Below are 18,038 nucleotides of genomic sequence, written 5' to 3'. Positions count from 1 at the left end.
ATGGCAGGGGGTTGGAATGAGATGATCTCTAAGGTCCCTTCCAATCTAAACCATTCCATTATTCCCCACTGCACACAGCAGACATATCTCTTATGTCTTAGCACATGGCTAAGTTGTGGGCAGCTGAATTATTTCTTTTCCTCAAAATCATAAACTTTTTATGTAAAGTCATTCTTGTGCTCAGAGGAGGGATTAAGGTATTCTACAGTGAACGAGTTTGAAAGCTTCTATAAGCCATGTACTTCATACATAGGCATTCTGCTAGATCAGTGTTAGGAGAGCTGAGTTTATAAATAATCAGTGCTTGTCACAGCCATAATAACTAAAGGATAAGGTAAAGTTTCAGAGGGGGAGATCAAGTGTATTAAACTTTATCATTTAATAAAAGGGGGGAAAAGGCAAGATTTGGGTACTTGAACTAAATCTTCAGGCTTTTGAGCTTTATATCACTACCCTGGAAAAGATTTTTGTGCCAGACTTGTGCATTATTAGCTGTAATTGTTGATACACTTGATTATTGACATCACTTTAATTTACAGCTATGCAATTAAATATGCCCAGCTAAAAGGGGTGACTGGCTGACATGCACACTTGCCAAGACCCCAGCAGGGAATCACCTCCCATACCTGCTGAATTCATGGCAGGTTTCATTGGCACAGCTATTCAGATGAGTGGGTGAAAATTCACTATAACAAACCATAAACAGGCTTATTTGTGATTAATCCTTTTTTGTGTACTGTGCAGTAATTCCTTGAGGGAAGGGAAACAGTTCTTTCCAAGCTAATACTTTTTGTTGTGCCATGTTCTTGGACTTCCATTTTCCAAAGTGCTCCATTTGGTTAATGATAAGGACAAATGCATTTGTTTAATATGGGTGCTACTATAATGGGAAGTTCTTTGAGTTTTACTTTTTAAACTGTTACCATTTCTAGGCACTATGGTAATATAAATTTTAAAACATGAGTTTATATGATTGAGGAAAACTGAATTCTGCAGCATTAATGCTTCTTTTCACAAGTACAAACATGCATTATTTTTCTCATACATATTTTAAGTATTTTAGTTTTAGATTTCTCTCTCTCTCTCTCAATTATTATGTCATAAAATACATTTATAAAATGTCCAGTGGGATCTGGAAGTCCCAGAGAATTTCAATACAATAATTAATGCAATAATATCCATAAATTACTTCTCAAGATACTGCACCAATACACTTTGCCTGTGTCTAATACAAAACTACAAATGATGTCACTCTGAGCTCTTGATAGGCTGATTAATACCCTGTGCCAAGCTGTCCATAAGCACATACCCCAGAAATTAAATTTTACTTTCTATTTTTCTGAGACCTCAAGGCCTGACTCCTTTTTTTCTTGTTTCCTCTTGCTTTCCTGCTTTCTTCCTTTCTTTTTTTTTTTGTTTCTTTTTTTTTAGGTATGAAGCCAAATTCCGACAAAAACTTCTTGAATACACAGATTCCAACAACATTGCCTCCCTCTTCCTCACAGCAGCCAATCGCTGGCTGGAAGTTCGCATGGCAAGTACAACAGTATTATTATTATTATTATTATTATTATTACTACTACTACTACTACTACTACTACTACTATTACTGTTACTGTTACTATTACTATTGTTATTATTGTGTATACACAAGGAGTTTTTTACTTTGTTCCAAGTAATCTGATGAGGTATCCAGCAGTTTTCCAGCCTCTTTTCAAAGCTCTGCCTTTGCCCTCTATGTCTCTCTGGCTGTAATGAGCATATGCCTAACCTGTCCTGGACACTGAATGGGGTATGAATTTTCCCCATAGCCTGCAGCTGTTTTTCCAAGACAGGAATAGTTTTCATGGGTCACATTGGCTCCTCTGTGTGTGAAGAGTGATCAGAGCTAGTTAAGCAGTGCCACCAGCCAGCATGTCATTGTGGGACCATGACAGTCAGTGTCAGCAGCCTCTGCCTCATGGCTTCCTAGAAACATTTCAATATCTTGGAAGCTCTTCTAATGAGCAGAAGGATGTAGATAAGTCTGAGTCTGTTTTGGGGTCATCTGAAGAACACCAAAGATATTCAGTGGCCTGTTTTCTGCTCAGTGAAGTGGCCTGGCATGAGAAGTTGTTTATTAAAAATAATTCTCTAAGAAGCGAGTCAAGGAATTTTATGTTGTGGAATGTTCTGTCACAATTTTAAATGCAGGTCAGGTGTACTAATGCTGTTCTGGTAACATGGGCTTCTTTTAGCTGTGCTAAATGTATATTAATTCACTTTTCATGTCACACTCTATGGCTTCATTTTGGACTCCTCCTTAACTGGTACCTTTTGCTAATTTAGTTCAGGTATTGGGTATGACTTGAATACAATATTATTACCCTATTATATGTTCAGGGCTAGACCACCTGAAGTCCCTAATTCTGATCAATGCCTATATCACTAAACAGTTCAAGCACAGACATATGATAGTTATCCTCCCACAGAGTTTGTTTTCTAGTTTGTTACACAATTTTACTCAAAGAATTGTCCATGGGAAGTCAAATCACCAATGATTTAAAGCAGAAAAAAGACCCTTAAGGTAATAGGTGTGTGCTGTGCAGGAGTGGCTTGTTTGAACAGTTATGGGTGGTAGGAACTCAGCAGCAACAGCAGAGCCTCCCAGCAGTTCATCATCAGCCACAGAGATGGGATGCATGACCACTTCCCTCCTGTCCCTGGTAACTTCAGCTGCATGATTTCAGCCACCTCCATTACATGCTTAAGGTATCTGTGTTGACTTCCCCAGCACAGCCCTGCTGATAGCAGTAATAATGGGTTCCTGGTAGGGTCTGGATGGAGTTCCATGGGGTTTTCTGCCTGTGTTTGGAAATTGTGCAATGGGTTTGTTATTTGGTGTGCAAAGTTATGAGAACGTTTTAATCCTTTGTAGACTTATAATGATGGAGCTTATTCATATTCCTTCAGGAGTACATTGGAGCATGTGTGGTGCTCATAGCAGCTGTCACTTCTATTACCAGTTGCCTGTATAATAAAATCACTTCAGGACTTGTAGGCTTGGGACTAACCTATGCTCTTATGGTAAGAATCTCAGGATCCTTTCTGTCTCTCCCAAACATTTTTTTGTAATTTCTCAGGGCACAAAGATGAACAGGAAGATTGAAGGTGTCTGTACATCTATAGTGGGTACTGTAACATCATGGAAACCATGTGTTTACTTCAGTTCACATGTGGTGGTTGACATATTTGAGTGTATGCTTTCTTCAGCTTTGAGATCAAATCTCATCGAGGTGTTAGTTCAAATATGTCAATGAAACACGGACAAGTTGCATCATAATTTTTTATATCGTCTGGCATTGTGAAGAATACATTTTCAGTGCATCAGTTGTAATTACGCCCTGGTATGTCATTCTAGATTGTCCAAACTTGAGTTACCAAAATTATGTCTTTTCACCTGTCTTTATTGTTCCCCCACCTTCTTTTCTGTTGGTGTAGATCAGATCTCCACAGTACCAAAGTATCTGTGCACTGCAGTTAGGAAATGTAACCTTTAGTCATTGTTGCCTCCCTGTTGGTGTTGTACCATCCAGTGCATTCACAACTTCCACTTACTGAGGTGTTCCTGTGTAGGAATATAAACTGCATGCTGGTCAAATGGTGCAAACTACTAAAAATCTGGGATTCAGTTGTGTATTTGCTTTACATCAGGTGTCAAACTATCTGAATTGGATGGTTCGTAACCTGGCTGACATGGAGATCCAGCTGGGGGCAGTGAAAAGGATCAATGGCCTTCTCAAAACAGAAGCTGAAAATTACGAAGGGCTCCTTTGTAAGTGCAGTTTTGTGCAGCATGCAGAAAGAGCCTGCTGAAATTTTAATGACTATGCAGTGTATTGCCATGAAAAATGCCATGAAAACCTAATAAACCAAATAATTTATTATAAGGGGGTTGATATTTGGTTTTTCCCCCTGTGCTTGTGATACAGCTTCATCACAGATTCCCCAGAACTGGCCAGACAGAGGGGAGATCCAAATCCAGAACCTCAGTGTCCGATATGACAGCAACCTGAAGCCAGTGCTAAAACATGTCAATGCCCACATCTCACCAGGACAAAAGGTAAAGAACTGCAGTGGTTCTCAGAAGCACATCACATAAATCAGAGTTAAAACATACCACAGAATGCTTTGGTGACTGAATTACAGATTATTTTTTTCTCTCAAAGTATGTAGTGCACTGTTAAGGAGTCTGGGGGATTCTTAGCTTGGTGTATTGAGGCAAACACTCTCCCTCTCAGTATCCCAGTGCACTCCTGTCAGCACACAGTGCCAAATGAAGTGACAGTGAGCCCTTACACTGCTAGACCTACTTTTCATCCTTCTCATGTGACTCTCTTGTCTTTATTACCATCATTGCCATTCTTCTATTGTACCTGTTATAGGACTGCCCTTGATTTATCCTTAAATACTCAGACCCCTAAAAGACAAAAAGTGAACACAGCAATTCTGTAATGGCTGGTTCAGTTTGACAGATCTGTCAGGAAGAGAAGAGGATCATGTGAATCAGAACAGCTCTTCCACCCTCTCATCTGCAGTGTCAAGTACAGATGTTATCCATTTCCTATATTTCCATTGCCTGATGTTCATCTGCTTTTGTGTCACAGATTGGGATCTGCGGCCGAACAGGCAGTGGAAAATCCTCCTTCTCTCTTGCATTTTTCAGAATGGTTGACACCTTTGAGGGTAAGATAACACTGCTGTGTGTCACTCAAGCTTAGCTCCTGAAGGTTCTTTGGTAGTCTTTTCCTTAGCAGCAGCAGCAGCTCTGAAGTGTGATTTTCAAGTCTGCAGGACACACTCTCTGGCCTGTGTAAAGCGATATCATCTGTCACCTAACAGCTGTGCCATTTGTAAGCCAGATCAATAAAAATTCTGCTTGATGGAAGCAAAAGTCCAAGAGTGACAGATGACGGCCTTTTGTGCAGTTAAATCACAACAGTAGGACCAAAGCATAAAAGGGCAAGGTGTTCAAGTGTAATCTGTGCTCAAGGCACAGATGGGATCCACTAGGCGTAAAAAACTCAGCACTTGGGGGTTGCAGCTTGGCCTGCTGCCCTGGAATTTCCTGCCATATTTCCTGCTCTGTGTGCCTCACAGGGTGCATCTCAAAAAGATGTCAGCCTGTTTCCCAGCCACATCACCCACAGAGCCCCTATGCAGAGACAGACAGTTGTACTCAGAGATAAGATTTCATAGTGCTCAACAGTAATTTGGCTTTCTGAAAGGCTTGTTGCCCCTGGTAGTTAATCTCTGATTGAAGTAATGTCTGATCCTGTTGTTTGATAGCTGTATACTGATCAAGCAGTTAAGCAGTGTATCTAATCATTCATGAGGTACTTCAGGTCCCCTCTGTATGCTTTCCAGCTGAGCTAGTCTCCAGAAGGCTGTGCTGGCTTTCTAGCCAAAGCATGTTTCTTTGGTGAAAAGGGGCTGTGTGACCCAAGGTCTGCTCCTGCTGTACTGCCTTTCAGCCTGGAAGTGAGCCATGTCTTTGCCAGCAGCTGTGTGGCACAATAAACACACTGTCCCCTTTCTTTTGAATAGGGAGGATTATCATTGATGGTATAGATATTGCCAAGCTGCCCTTACAGACACTGAGATCCAGGCTGTCAATCATCCTCCAAGATCCTATTTTATTCAGTGGAACAATCCGGTGAGTATTAAGCACCAGCAATAAATAAAAAACATGTAATTGCTTCTGTGTCATACAGTATGAATTATATGTTATAATTGTACTATATAATGACTTTTATACCAAGCTGCTCAATTCCAGTCTCCTCAGCTAGAATAGGGAGGATCACTGCCTTCTGTCTGTGCTTTTAATTCACCCCTGCCAGGCTAAATGTTCTCCATGCCTGAGCCTGGACAGGACACTGTTGGCAGAAGACATCCCATGCCTGGGAAGCAGGGAAAGCCAATATTTATTCCTCCAGGATCCAGTAACTGTTTAGCTTACTGATCAAATACCATAACTACCCAGCATTTCTTGAAACTTTCTTTCTCCTATGTCTGTTTTCATCTGTCTGCCTTAAAATATGTAAAAAATGCAGACTAAAAAATTGCTGTAGACAGAGAGAAAGCAAAAGAACAACATGAGAAGTACCAAGAGACTGGCTGGCATGTTTTATCCTGGAGCCTCTATCTGTGTTTCTTCTGAGCCATTTCATCTGTGGCACCAAATATGTTAGCTCTTTCATTTTTAGGTTGTTTTGTTTGTTTGTTTGTTTCATTCTCCTCCTACTTCTCTGAGCAGATGATGTAGTAGAAACAATGGCCAAAAGTTCCAGTTTCCAACAAATGCCCTTCCCTGTGTCTGTGCCATTTACCTTAGGAAGAAACAGTACAATCCTCAGTGCACAGTTACCTCCCCTGCAGTTTTAGTTTCTACAGAAGTGATTAGAGTTCACTGAAAAGGATACTGGCTTCAGGACATGCCTGAATAGACCATGATTCATTCACGTCAGTAGATGATGTGATTTTATTCCTTTGTTTTATTAATTAATCTATTAAAAATGCATTTAGGCCAGCATCAATCCTTCACAACTCATACAGCAGGAGTAAAACGTAAAAATAGCGTCATGCACCATTGAATCTTTTATTGTCATTCTGCATGCTAATGTAATATGATGTGAGATTCACATTTGTTGCTGTCACTTCTGGGCCACAGCAAGCTAAAATAATGTTCATCTGTTCAAAAATCCAAGATTTTTTGAATTGCAGTGAAGACTTCAATCTCATAATGCAGTATGAAGCTTGATTTTTCTGTTAACATTTCTATAACAGTGAAGAACAAAGAGACATTGTATTTAAAAGGAGGGACGGTAGAATCGTGGCCTTTGTTAAAATTGAATGTTAATTTAGACTGAGCATAGTCACAGCTTTTTCTAGTAAAACATGAGATTTCTCTAGTTTATACAGAACAAAATAAATTCCAAAACCATAAAGATAGCCACAAAATAGCAAGCTTTCCCTTTCTGCCTAACTGACCGTCAAATTTTCATCTTAATCACATTGGCATAAACGTTGATTAAGTCTGGGAAATTCAGTGGATTTATACCAATGATAGATCAGAATCAAGCCCAGACCTTCAGTGGGTGATTCTAATTATCTGCAGGTTTGTTCCTAAGCACACTAAAAGTAGAAATCCATTGCAGCAGTTTCTGTTGAATGATCACAGAATCACAGCATTTCTAGGTTGGAAGAGACCTTTAAGATCATCGAGTCCAACCCATCTTCTAACACCTCAACTAGATCATGGCACCAAGTGCCAGATCCAGCCTTTTTTAAACACATCAAGGGATGGTAACTCCACCACCTCCCTGGGTAGATGATTCCAGTATTTGATCACTCTTTCTGTGAAAAACTTCCTCCTTAATTCTAGCCTGTATCTCCCTTGGCGCAGTTTGAGACTGTGTCCTCTTGTTCTGTCTGTTGTTGCCCGGAGAAAGAGACCGACCGCCAGCTCACCACAGCCACCCTTCAGGAAGCTGAAGAAAGTGATAAGGTCACCTCTGAGTCTCCTTTTCTCCAGACTGAACAACCCCAGCTCCCTCAGTTGTTCTTCATACGGCTTGTGTTCCAAGCCCCTCACCAGCCTCGTTGCTCTTCTTTGGACACGCTCAAGCATCTCAACGTCCTTCCTAAACTGAGGGGCCCAGAATTGGACACAATACGCAAGGTGCGGCCTCACCAGTGCTGAGTACAGGGGAAGAATGACCTCCCTGCTCCTGCTGGCCACACCATTCCTGATACTGGCCAGGATGCCATTGGCCTTCTTGTCCACCTGGGCACACTGCTGGCTCATGTTCAGCCGACTGTCAACCAGCACCCCCAGGTCCCTTTCTACCTGAGCGCTGTCCAGCCACACTGTCCCCAGCCTGTAACATTGCAGGGGGTTATTGTGGCCAAAGTGCAGGACTTGGCACTTGGACTTATTGAACTTCATCCCATTAGATTCTTGAATTATCTCTGATGTTCTTGAATTATGTTCTTGATGTCTATGATGTTCTTGAATTATCTCTGCTGCAGGTTTAACTTGGACCCTGAGAAGAAGTGCACTGACAGTATGCTCTGGGAAGCACTGGAAATAGCACAGCTCAAGCATGTGGTGAAGGCACTCCCTGGGGGCCTAGGTAATGAGACTTCTTTCTGAGAGTATTGTTTCCAGCATTCACAATGTTCCTGTTTCACACTTATTTATTAGAAGGGTAGTTGATGAAGAAAGAGCTTTTAAAGTTTGTTGAAGGTGACAAAAAGTGCCTGCAGGCAAATGTCCTATATCTGTATAACTCCTTTACCAACTGTACCTGGGGGGCAGAATCCTCTTTTTTTCAAACGAATGGTTAAATTATTTTATTTCAGTATGTCTTCGTTTTGAAGCACTGAGGTTTATGGATCTTATGAATTCAAATAAGCTGTCAACAAGCCAGGTGTTACCTAGAACACTTTTGTGTTTTCCAATAGTCATGTCCAAGGAGGAAGATTCCTAAAGCTTCAAGGTGTGAATCATTTGGTCATGCAGAAAAAAAAGCAAACCAAAAAACCCCCACCAAACACCTAACAAAAAACCACCAATAAATTCCCTTAAAATAGTAAGTTATACAGCCCTAGGGTAAAGAAATGATGGATGCTGGTTTGACTGGGGGTGCAGTGTCCTAGACTGTACATGTTTCAGAGGAACTCACTGTTGAACATCCTCAGCTGCTCTGATGTCTAACAGATACAGAGAATATAGGGAGACAAAAGTACTGGCTGTGTTGGACACTGGGAATAAGCAGGCAAAAATGTGTCACCAGCAGCTGTAAGCTTAGGAAATATTACTTTACACTGAAAGTGAGACTGTTTTCCAAGCGTATGCTCTATTCTGATCTGACCTTAGTGATTTTCTGTATCATATCCAGATGCAATAGTCACAGAAGGGGGTGAAAATTTCAGCCAGGGCCAAAGGCAGCTCTTCTGCCTGGCAAGGGCTTTTGTGAGGAAGACAAGCATCTTCATCATGGATGAAGCCACAGCATCTATTGACATGGCAACAGTGAGTTTGGAGTGCTTCTGATTTCTTTTACTTGATATGTGAACTAAAAAATGGAAAGCAATTCTGTCTATTCTGTAATATGCTTACACCATATTTAGTTGCAGACATAATTACAAGCCCAGGTAGTTGTGAGTCACTGCTAACAAATCTAAAGAGCTTTCAAACCATTTTACTAGGGGTTGAATAGTTATTCCAGAGCTGATTGCATTAGGAAAATGAAGCATGTTATTTTAATTGGCAGTGGGGTTTCTAAAGTAACCAAAGCTGGGGAAGGTCAGCTGGGATGGTCAGCAAAGGGTGAATTGGCAAGTGACAAGTTTTCCCAGCATGGCTGGCAGGAAGTTATAAAGCTTGAAAGTAGAGGCAAGGAAATAAACAGAGACACAGAAAAGACATACTGGATTATTTCATTAATTGCCTGGAATTTCTAGGCAGATGCTTAAGCACTCAGTAATACTGCAGTGACTGGGTTTCAGCCAAATAGAATAGTACATTTTTTCATCTGTTATGTTGTTACAGGAAATATTTCCATTTTCTTTCCGCTGTAAGTAGAGCACATAATTGGAGGGGTTTGTTAGAACAGCTACAATTTTTAGTTCAGTAAAATGTTAGTGTTTGAGCTTCAGCAAGGGAACCATAGTGCAGTTAAAACACATTTTGAATTTTAATGCATTGAGCATAGAGTTCCTCCTTTGCAATACCTCTCTGAAGAGCAGCTAATAACAAATGAAGGTATCTGTGCTCGTGACACTTCCAGGCAGTTTGGAATGCAACGACAGTCTCCTAAATAGCAAAGGATGAGTACTTGTTGAGTGAGAGCTATGTATGTTAAGGCCATCTTAAATATCATCTCCACTGTTAGATATGCCAGGTACAACACAGTCCCTTGCCTGTCCCTGCCACCCCTTGGTGTTAGATGTCCCCATTGTGCTGGGACATGCCTGGGCTTGCACTGGGGTGAAGGACACGCCACAGAGGCGCCGGCATGGGCAGCCTGGCAGCACCCAAAATTCACCTTGGATTTCCTCAGTGTCAGACTGAGGCCAGGACAGCAGGAGCTTGGGGCCAGGGCACAGCTCTGGTGTCTGCTGAGCCCCAGAGGCAATGGCAGGAGAGACCAGGCTCTGGTGCTCTGGCTTAGTTCGGACACATAGCTAATTTTTCATTTCTGCAATGGATGATAAATAACAGCATGGAATAGTCAGTGCTTACTTACTGAAGCCTTCTTATTCTTTATCTTGTCTGTGTCTATCATGCAACTTCTGTTGTTTGAAAAGCACCAAATGTTGTTCCTTCCCTAGGAGAACATTCTCCAGAAGGTGGTCATGACCGCGTTTGCTGACCGCACTGTGGTTACAATAGCAGTAAGTACAGTCCCTGCTGCCATCCTAATGCTCACAAAGATGTGAAATGTCCCATTATTCACTTCTTGTCAGTGTTAATAAATGTGGTAATTGGGCCAGTCATCTTTTTCTTTTTTTTAAGTGGTATCTAAATGTAAGCTTTCTTTTCCTTTTTAGATTTCTTACTTAAATTCATACGAGTGGCTTCTTAAATGTGTTGCATGATGTTAAGTCAAATTGCCTGTAAAGGTACATAATCTAAATATGCTCTCTATCTTCTGTTTCCCATTTTAAGCTAATTTAAAATGCCATATACTTTGCTGCAAAATATAAATTTCATCAAGCTAAAATAATCATTTAACTAAGGACAAGTAAATACACATTTCAGGGAGGTGAAATTAAGTCAGTATGCTTCTTAACATTTAAAAATTCAACATGAGAAATCTGTGCTCAGGAATCTCTGAGTATCATTTATTTTCACCTAGCAAATGTATAACAGAAGACCTGATTTATCTTATAGTATCCATCCAGTGTATCATTATGAAAAATGTCATAACCATGACATTTCCTGATTTCTCTGCATGAAATTCAGATTTGCACTGTATTCTGCATTTATGTATCTTTTTCAGTTTGTTTGGGGACAGGCTGAAAAAGCTTTATTATTCTTTGGCACTCTTAGTGAGTTTTAAACTGCACAGTTGAAACAACATCTTGGAATAAACTTACTTTGAATATTTTTGCTTACTTCAAATTGTAAATGAGGTTTACAGCAGGTGGGTTTATATTCAAAACATTCTGTAGTAGAAACATAACACAAGGGGCTTGTGGGATGGGTAGTGGGTTTGGGGGTGTGGGGTTTTTTGGTTTGGTTTAGTTTTTTGTTTGCTTGGGGTGGTTTTTGTTTGTTTTGGGTGTTTTTTGTTTGTTTGGTTTTGTGGTTGATTTTCAGATGTGGTTTTGCTTTGTCTTGGTGTTTTGGGTTTTTTTTTCCCCAGAAAAAGCAATTTATTCCTAATTTCTGTTTAGGAAGAATGGGAATAGTAGGAGTTATAGTACTGGCTCTCTGTTATCTTCTGTTACTCAGGATTTCCAGGGTGGCAGCACTGATTGTGTTACACTGAAAGAGATCAGACAAGAGCAGTAAATTCAACTAGAATGTGATATTTCAGTCCCCTGCCCCTGCCTGTGGAATGGATAAATGTCATAGAAACTGCAGAAGAGATGAGATTTGTAGATGCCATCGGTGATTATTTTATGGAAAATCTGGCTAGGAAAACCAGAGAAGGAAATACTAGAGTTGTTTTGATACTGAGGATGCTCAAGACTTGATTAGGAACCTTATGGGTGAAGAGCAGCTGTGTAACAGCAACCATAATATTCTGAGATTAAATATCCCTGAGGGAGTGATGCAGATCCAAAAAAATCCCATGCAGTTACAGTTAACATGAAAAAGTGGAATTCTGTCAATATGAAGAGGCTTGCAAAAAACCAAACCCAAAAATAAGTGGTAGGGAAAAAAAAAAAGCTAAAAGAAGCAGCAAATGAGATTGGATCTGACAGGGATTATGGAAATTTCTGAAGCATTTTATTTAAAAATAAGATGGAAACAATGCATGCTATTTATTTAGGTAATGCTTGAGTTAGGATAGAAAAATGTGGTATAGATAAAGAAATAGAAAAGATTATTAGAAACAAGAAGACTGAACTCAGAGTCCATAGTTCACACATACCTTGAATATTGTGTGCAGTTCCAGTCTCCTTTTGCCCAGAATAACACATTACAAGTGAAAAATGCTGAGAAGCACAGGATGATTTTGGAGGTGTTGGATTTGCTGCTGGAAGGGAGCAGCTGAGCAGGCTGGGGCCCTCCTGTGTGGAAGAAGGACAATGTAAGGACATGAGAGAGGTCTGCAAAGTCACAGGCAAGGGGCTCCAGGTGAAACTGAGCAACAGGGCCCAGAGCACACAGAACAGGGAGTACTTGTTCATACAGTGGGGAGAAAGTATGGAAAAGTCTTTTCCAAAGGATATGGGTGCAAAATGATTGTGAAAGCTTGGGAGAAGATGTGGCCCAAGTCTTGTAAAACTGACTAGATCAGCTTTCAAACAGACAAACCACACCAAGCTCAGGAACCACCCCAGACTCAGATAGAATCCGGAGTGGGAGAATTCCCAACTTCCCACAGGCAATTCCACACTCAGTTGCCCAGTTCCTACTCTGCCTGGCTGCCTTCTTTTGGCTGCACTTGGGAGCAGGACTCTGGGCTGGGGACATTCTAAAGGCAACTTGTAGGACTTTTCATTCTCAAGTACCTGTGTATTTTTTAGGTACTTGAGTATCCACCTGGCTCTTGGTCTGTATATTTATCTGTAGTATTTACACAGAAATTAGGATGAATGGTAGGATAAGTAGCCTTAATCAAACTTGAACTTGACAGGAAAATTAGTCTGTCTTATCCTGGAATATATTGAATAGAGAGATACACTGACCTGGCATTTTGTTTATTTGTTTTTCAGCACCGTGTGCACACAATCCTCAATTCGGATTTGGTTATTGTAATGAAAAGAGGGGTTATTTTGGAATATGACAAGCCTGAGGTTCTGCTAGAACAAGAAGACAGTGTCTTTGCTTCTTTTGTACAAGCAGATAAGTAATAAAAATAAAGCATTTTAGAATACAATTTTATTATTTTCTAAAAATGTAAAATACCTGTAAATAAATATTATTTCATAATAAATTGAGCTATTCCTTTTTTAATAAAATGAGCCATTTTTTCCATCCAAAGCATTAATGATTTATCTGTGTACTTTACTTTTTGATATACTACTGCTTTCTTTGTATTTGCTGCCAAAGAGTCATGAAATTTAGTTGAAAAAAACTACATGGGTGAACTACAGCAGAATACACATCAAACAAACATAACCAGCATGGAGTTTTTATGTAACTCTCAACCCCCCATCATTTATTAACATGTTATTTTTTATGTGTCATAGCCCTACTGTAGATAATGTTCATGACTGACTAAATGCAGAAGGAAAAATGATATACCAAAGGTATCTCTCAAAAGCTTGTATCTCTTTCAATGAAATGACTCTGTAAAGCTTTAATATCTGAATACAAAATCTATAAAACATTTTTTATATTGTGGTTTATTGATAGTGCCTGAGTTGTGCCTTAGGCTCTCCTTTAATACTGTTTAGAAATTAATCACAATCTGATTCCATCTTTCTGCCCACTGAATACTATTACACTGATTCCAAGCAGGATGGAGGCAGACTCCCTCCCAAACTGTGAAGAAGCTGAGGGGAGGCAGGCTGTGATAAAGTATCAGTGTTTAATGTACACTGTTTCCAGACCAGTGCAGATGTACCAATTCATCTGGAAATGATCCCTCCAAGTCTGGTAAATAAACAGCATTAAACCTTTCAGTGCAGCTCAGGGCCATGAGAGCTTGACTCATCATCTCCTAGTTTCACATATTTCACCCACTGTTGTGATGTCTCTAGATTTACTGTGACCCTTACCAATAAATTCTGTGAACTTCAGATAACTTTTAACCACTAAAATTATCCTAATTCAGCTAGACAGCTACTTATCCCTGCTCTGTGACAGTCATTCCAGGACTTTGTCATTAATGGAGGGTTAGAATGTCAATAAAGGCTACAATGAGTTTTTCACTTATTCTTTTTACAGCAAGTTTGCCTTTACATCCTTTTTTTTGTTTTGTTACTTCCCCTATTTGAAAGACTTCTAGTGCTTAGGAGAGCTCTTTATCTTTTGGGGTTTTTGGTTTTTTTCACTCTTTAGCCTGCTCAATTTGTTTGGAACCTCTTTTTAAAAGCTTTATTTTCTAGAAAAAGACACCTCAGTGTTCTCATGGGATCTGTGATATTTTAAGGCATTACTTCTAGCACTGCAGCAGAGAGCCAGGGAAAATGAAGAACTGTTGTTGCCATTTCTGTTACCAGTTCCAGAGCAGAGTATTTGCAGCACATCCCTCCTGTTATTTGGGCAGTCATGAAGGGCAGGTAAATGGCACCAGAGGAGAGTGCAGAATGAACAGTGGTAGAAGTCAGGAGGTAGGATGTGGTTATGCAGATGAAAGGCATGAGCTCTGTCATTGCCTACCACCCTTCGAGAGAGAAAGAGGCCAGTTGGGAGCTTTCTCCTCCTCCAGGGAATTGTTTGCTGGGCAGTGTCCAGGAAAGAATGGCTGCAGAACTCTTGGTGAGCTTTCACCCTGGAATGCCAGGCTTCCATTAGGGCTGAGAGAGGAGAGGTGGGAGCAGAAGGGCACAGAGCAGGTTTCTGCCACAGCTCCTGGGCATGCTGTCTCCTGGCTTCCCATTACTGCTCTAAGGCAGGATCTCATCCTGCAAAGGCTTAGGAAAGCACCCCTCTGCAGGACTCCTCAAACTCACACTGCAGAGGCTCTGCAGCCCTCTGTGGAAGCTCTTAGAGATTCTAATGGCAAGGGGAGAGATGCAGAGAAGTGAGGTTTCATGTGCTTTTAATGAAGTGTCTGGGATTTGACACTGCAAGCTGGGCTTGTTCCTACTCCACAAGCTCCTGCCAGCCTCACCCAGAAGGGAATGCAGGGAGGAAAGGACAAGGGGCTGGACTTTATCCTGCAGCATTAAGAAATTAGAACTCAAAAGTGCAAGTATCACATTTCCATTTTAAATGGAGCTTGTAATTCCCAAAGTAGCATTGCAGGAGAGTAGGGTGAGTTCATTTATATCCAACAATTACCAATTTTTAATGGTACCCCACTGCTGAATGAATATCTGTGAACAGGGAGGCTCTTGGCTGCCACTGGGACAGGGCATTTCCTCAGCACATTTCAGCTGGTCTTGTTTATGTGGGGCCAGGGAGTTCCTGCCCCTAACTCCAAAGGATTAAGGGTCTCACCAGTGAGCAGGAGCAGTTCCCAAGAACATTGTTCTGTGGTGTGAGGCTCACTGACATTACCCAGGTCAATAGACCTCGTTGCCATGAGATGGGCAGCCCAGGAGTCTCTGTTAACCAGCTCACAAATGTGTTTGTATGGCAGTGAGGCATCACTAAGCAAAGGGCTGTACTGCAGTGGCTGCAAGGCAGTGCAAGCCAAGCCAGGCTTTCAGTTTTCCTGAGGGATGGGACTTGTCTCAGTCCCAAAGGTGTTAGGGAATAGGCTGCCCATGGAGCTGCACCAGAGGTTCTCTTGTTGATTTGTATAAATGCCTCCACTATACAGAAAACTTTACAGGGTTTATTCCCTTGTCTTAGTGTGGCCAGGAAACACAGCATGGCTCTGCTCATCAGTCCTCTTCCCAGCTCTGCTCATGCCTCCCCTTGTGGCTTTGCAGAACCAGCTCTGATCTCTTTTCTCTGCCTACCTACTCGTATTGCAAGGTGATTCATGAGGCTTCGTTTCAGACTAACACTGTGTAGCCTCTGAAGCTTTACTCAGCTTCTAAAGGCAGAGTAAAAACATGGCAACAACTAAATTTTAATTTGACAGTTATCATAAGATCTTAGTTTGATAGCCATTAAAATTAGAATAAATGAAGGGGGGGTTTTGAAGTGTAAAACCTATTTTGTGGGTGGAAGAACTTACCCCTCATGATTCAATACTACAGAGTGGGATTGTTCATTCCTGTGATCCCAATTGTTTTCAGCAGCTCTTAACACAAATATGTTGGCTCACTCAGAAGATCTGTCACTTTCTTCTTTTAAGTATCTGCCACTTGATCCATAAAGACAGCTCTAGAAATTCTTCAGCAGAAGCCACTGGCTTTGCTATCCCATCTCAGCCCCTAAGTGCTCAGAGATGAAGGAAAAGAAGTGGCAAATGACAGTCCCATTGCAGAAGTGGAAGCAAGGAAGCACTGCTCTAGAGAGTTCAGGATTCCTACAAGCAGCGTGGTGAGTGTGCTCATAAATCACCCCTCCCTGGGTCGTTCCTAGCACCAGGCCATGCAGCAATTCACTCTTCCTCCAAAATCCTCTTCCCTGACACAGGTTTTTATCCATCCCACGTTTATGGAGGTACCGCCCTCTGGAGGAAAAGGCACAGAATAAAGACCACGCATAGAAAAGAGTCAGGAAAAACGGCACAAAAGTCAGGATTGCCTCTAGAATCCCTATGTCCATGTCTGCAAGGGTGTAAAACACTGCCCATGAGTTGCCTGGTATTCTACAGCCTGTTTATGCTCACTGCAAAATTCTGGGATAGGACCTGCCATCAGCTGCAGAACTACACATCTGACAAGTAAAACTTAACTCACTTCATCCCTTTGGGTTATGGGTTTTCTTTTTCATGTTTGGAAAGAAAAATTTGGTCTTTTTTTTAAATCTTTAAAAAATTAAATTGTCATATAAATCATGTAGTTAACAAACTAAAAGTGTAGGTGCAGGTGACATGCACACCAAGGGCACAAAAAGAGTCCAGGAGATAACTAGATGAAGGGATGTAGAAGAGAAAGAGCTAGAGAAGGGGCTTAGCCACCTTTAGCTAACTCAGTGGCCTGGCAGGGCACCTTGTTGTTTTTCTAGCTTTATTTATCAAAGCAGCAAGAAAGATGAACCAGATTGGGAAACTGACTCCTCCAAAAGGAATCGATGTGTGCAAGGACATGCCACTATTCATACATAAAAAGTACAAACAGTCCAAAGTAATAGTAAACAATTAATTACAAGACCTATAACTGCTCAGAGAGCTCAGGGTGATTACTTCAAATTTCTATTCCAAAATCCCTAGGTGGGCTGCTTTAAGCAGCTGTAGGTGGTGGAAGTTACTTTCAACCCCAACTGGCTGATTCCCAGACATCAACTGGATAATTGCCTTGCCCAGGGAATGAGTGCCAAGAGCTGTTTACAGTGTGTACCAAAGCACTCAGAGCCAAAACTAGAGGGAAAGTCCATGGACACATGTCGTGCAACTAGAAAATAAATAATCACAAATCCATTGGCACTAAAGAAAAACCTCTTATCCAGAATATCCTGGGATGCTGTAGAAACTCCACAATGTTGATGTCTAAATTGAAATAGAAACAAAATATTGAAACCAGAGGAAATAAACACATCAATGAGAATATTGCTGTTTATACAGCAGCAAAGCCACATCAGAATGTTTTTACATAATGCATCTTGTCAGGAGGACACATCCTTATAGGCATGCCCATGTACGTATTTATACCCACAGAGACATCCCAGTGTCCCAAACAGGTTCTAGCTCCCTGCCTCCCTTTGTTGCCTCTTCCGAGGATTTTGATGCCTGTCTGGAAGTTCATGTCACTGGGGGTTAACCCTTTCTGGCCAGATTTATTTTTTTTCTCACACCATTTCACGGTCTCCTCTCTGCACTAAAAAAAAAAAAAAAAAATAATTGAAAAAAAATTAAAAATCCTTGTTTATTCTAAATAACTCTGGCAAAATTTCAAACTTTTAAGTGGGATTGAGCCCCTTTAGTTCCAGGTCTCTGTTTAGCCATTATCTCCTTGGATTCAGCTTATTCAAGCGAATTTCCTACCACTGCCTGGCAATTTATCAGATGAATGTTTTCCTCCTACTTACCAAAAGACACACAGGTGAATTTCAGTATATACATAATTTACTTATTTATTTATTTAATATT

General features: G+C 40.9%; 1 protein-coding gene across 1 annotated transcript in view; it reads left to right on the top strand.

The window, feature by feature from the left end:
• The window catches only part of ABCC8 (ATP binding cassette subfamily C member 8), a 70,850-nt gene extending 57,309 nt beyond the window's left edge, over positions 1-13,541 (top strand). The window contains exons 29-38 of the mRNA XM_031061355.1: positions 1,432-1,534; positions 2,953-3,066; positions 3,694-3,814; positions 3,972-4,102; positions 4,647-4,725; positions 5,587-5,695; positions 8,071-8,174; positions 8,943-9,076; positions 10,378-10,440; positions 12,937-13,541. Coding sequence (XP_030917215.1) covers positions 1,432-1,534; positions 2,953-3,066; positions 3,694-3,814; positions 3,972-4,102; positions 4,647-4,725; positions 5,587-5,695; positions 8,071-8,174; positions 8,943-9,076; positions 10,378-10,440; positions 12,937-13,074 — 1,096 coding nt within the window. The 3' untranslated portion in view covers positions 13,075-13,541. The remainder of the gene's footprint in view (positions 1-1,431; positions 1,535-2,952; positions 3,067-3,693; positions 3,815-3,971; positions 4,103-4,646; positions 4,726-5,586; positions 5,696-8,070; positions 8,175-8,942; positions 9,077-10,377; positions 10,441-12,936) is intronic.
• Positions 13,542-18,038: the final 4,497 nt, after the last annotated feature.

The sequence above is a fragment of the Geospiza fortis genome, unplaced genomic scaffold (assembly GCF_000277835.1).
Source record: "Geospiza fortis unplaced genomic scaffold, GeoFor_1.0 scaffold327, whole genome shotgun sequence".
NCBI lineage: Eukaryota > Metazoa > Chordata > Aves > Passeriformes > Thraupidae > Geospiza > Geospiza fortis.
Note: the sequence above shows the minus strand (reverse complement) of the source record. Positions and strands in the feature narration are given on the sequence as shown.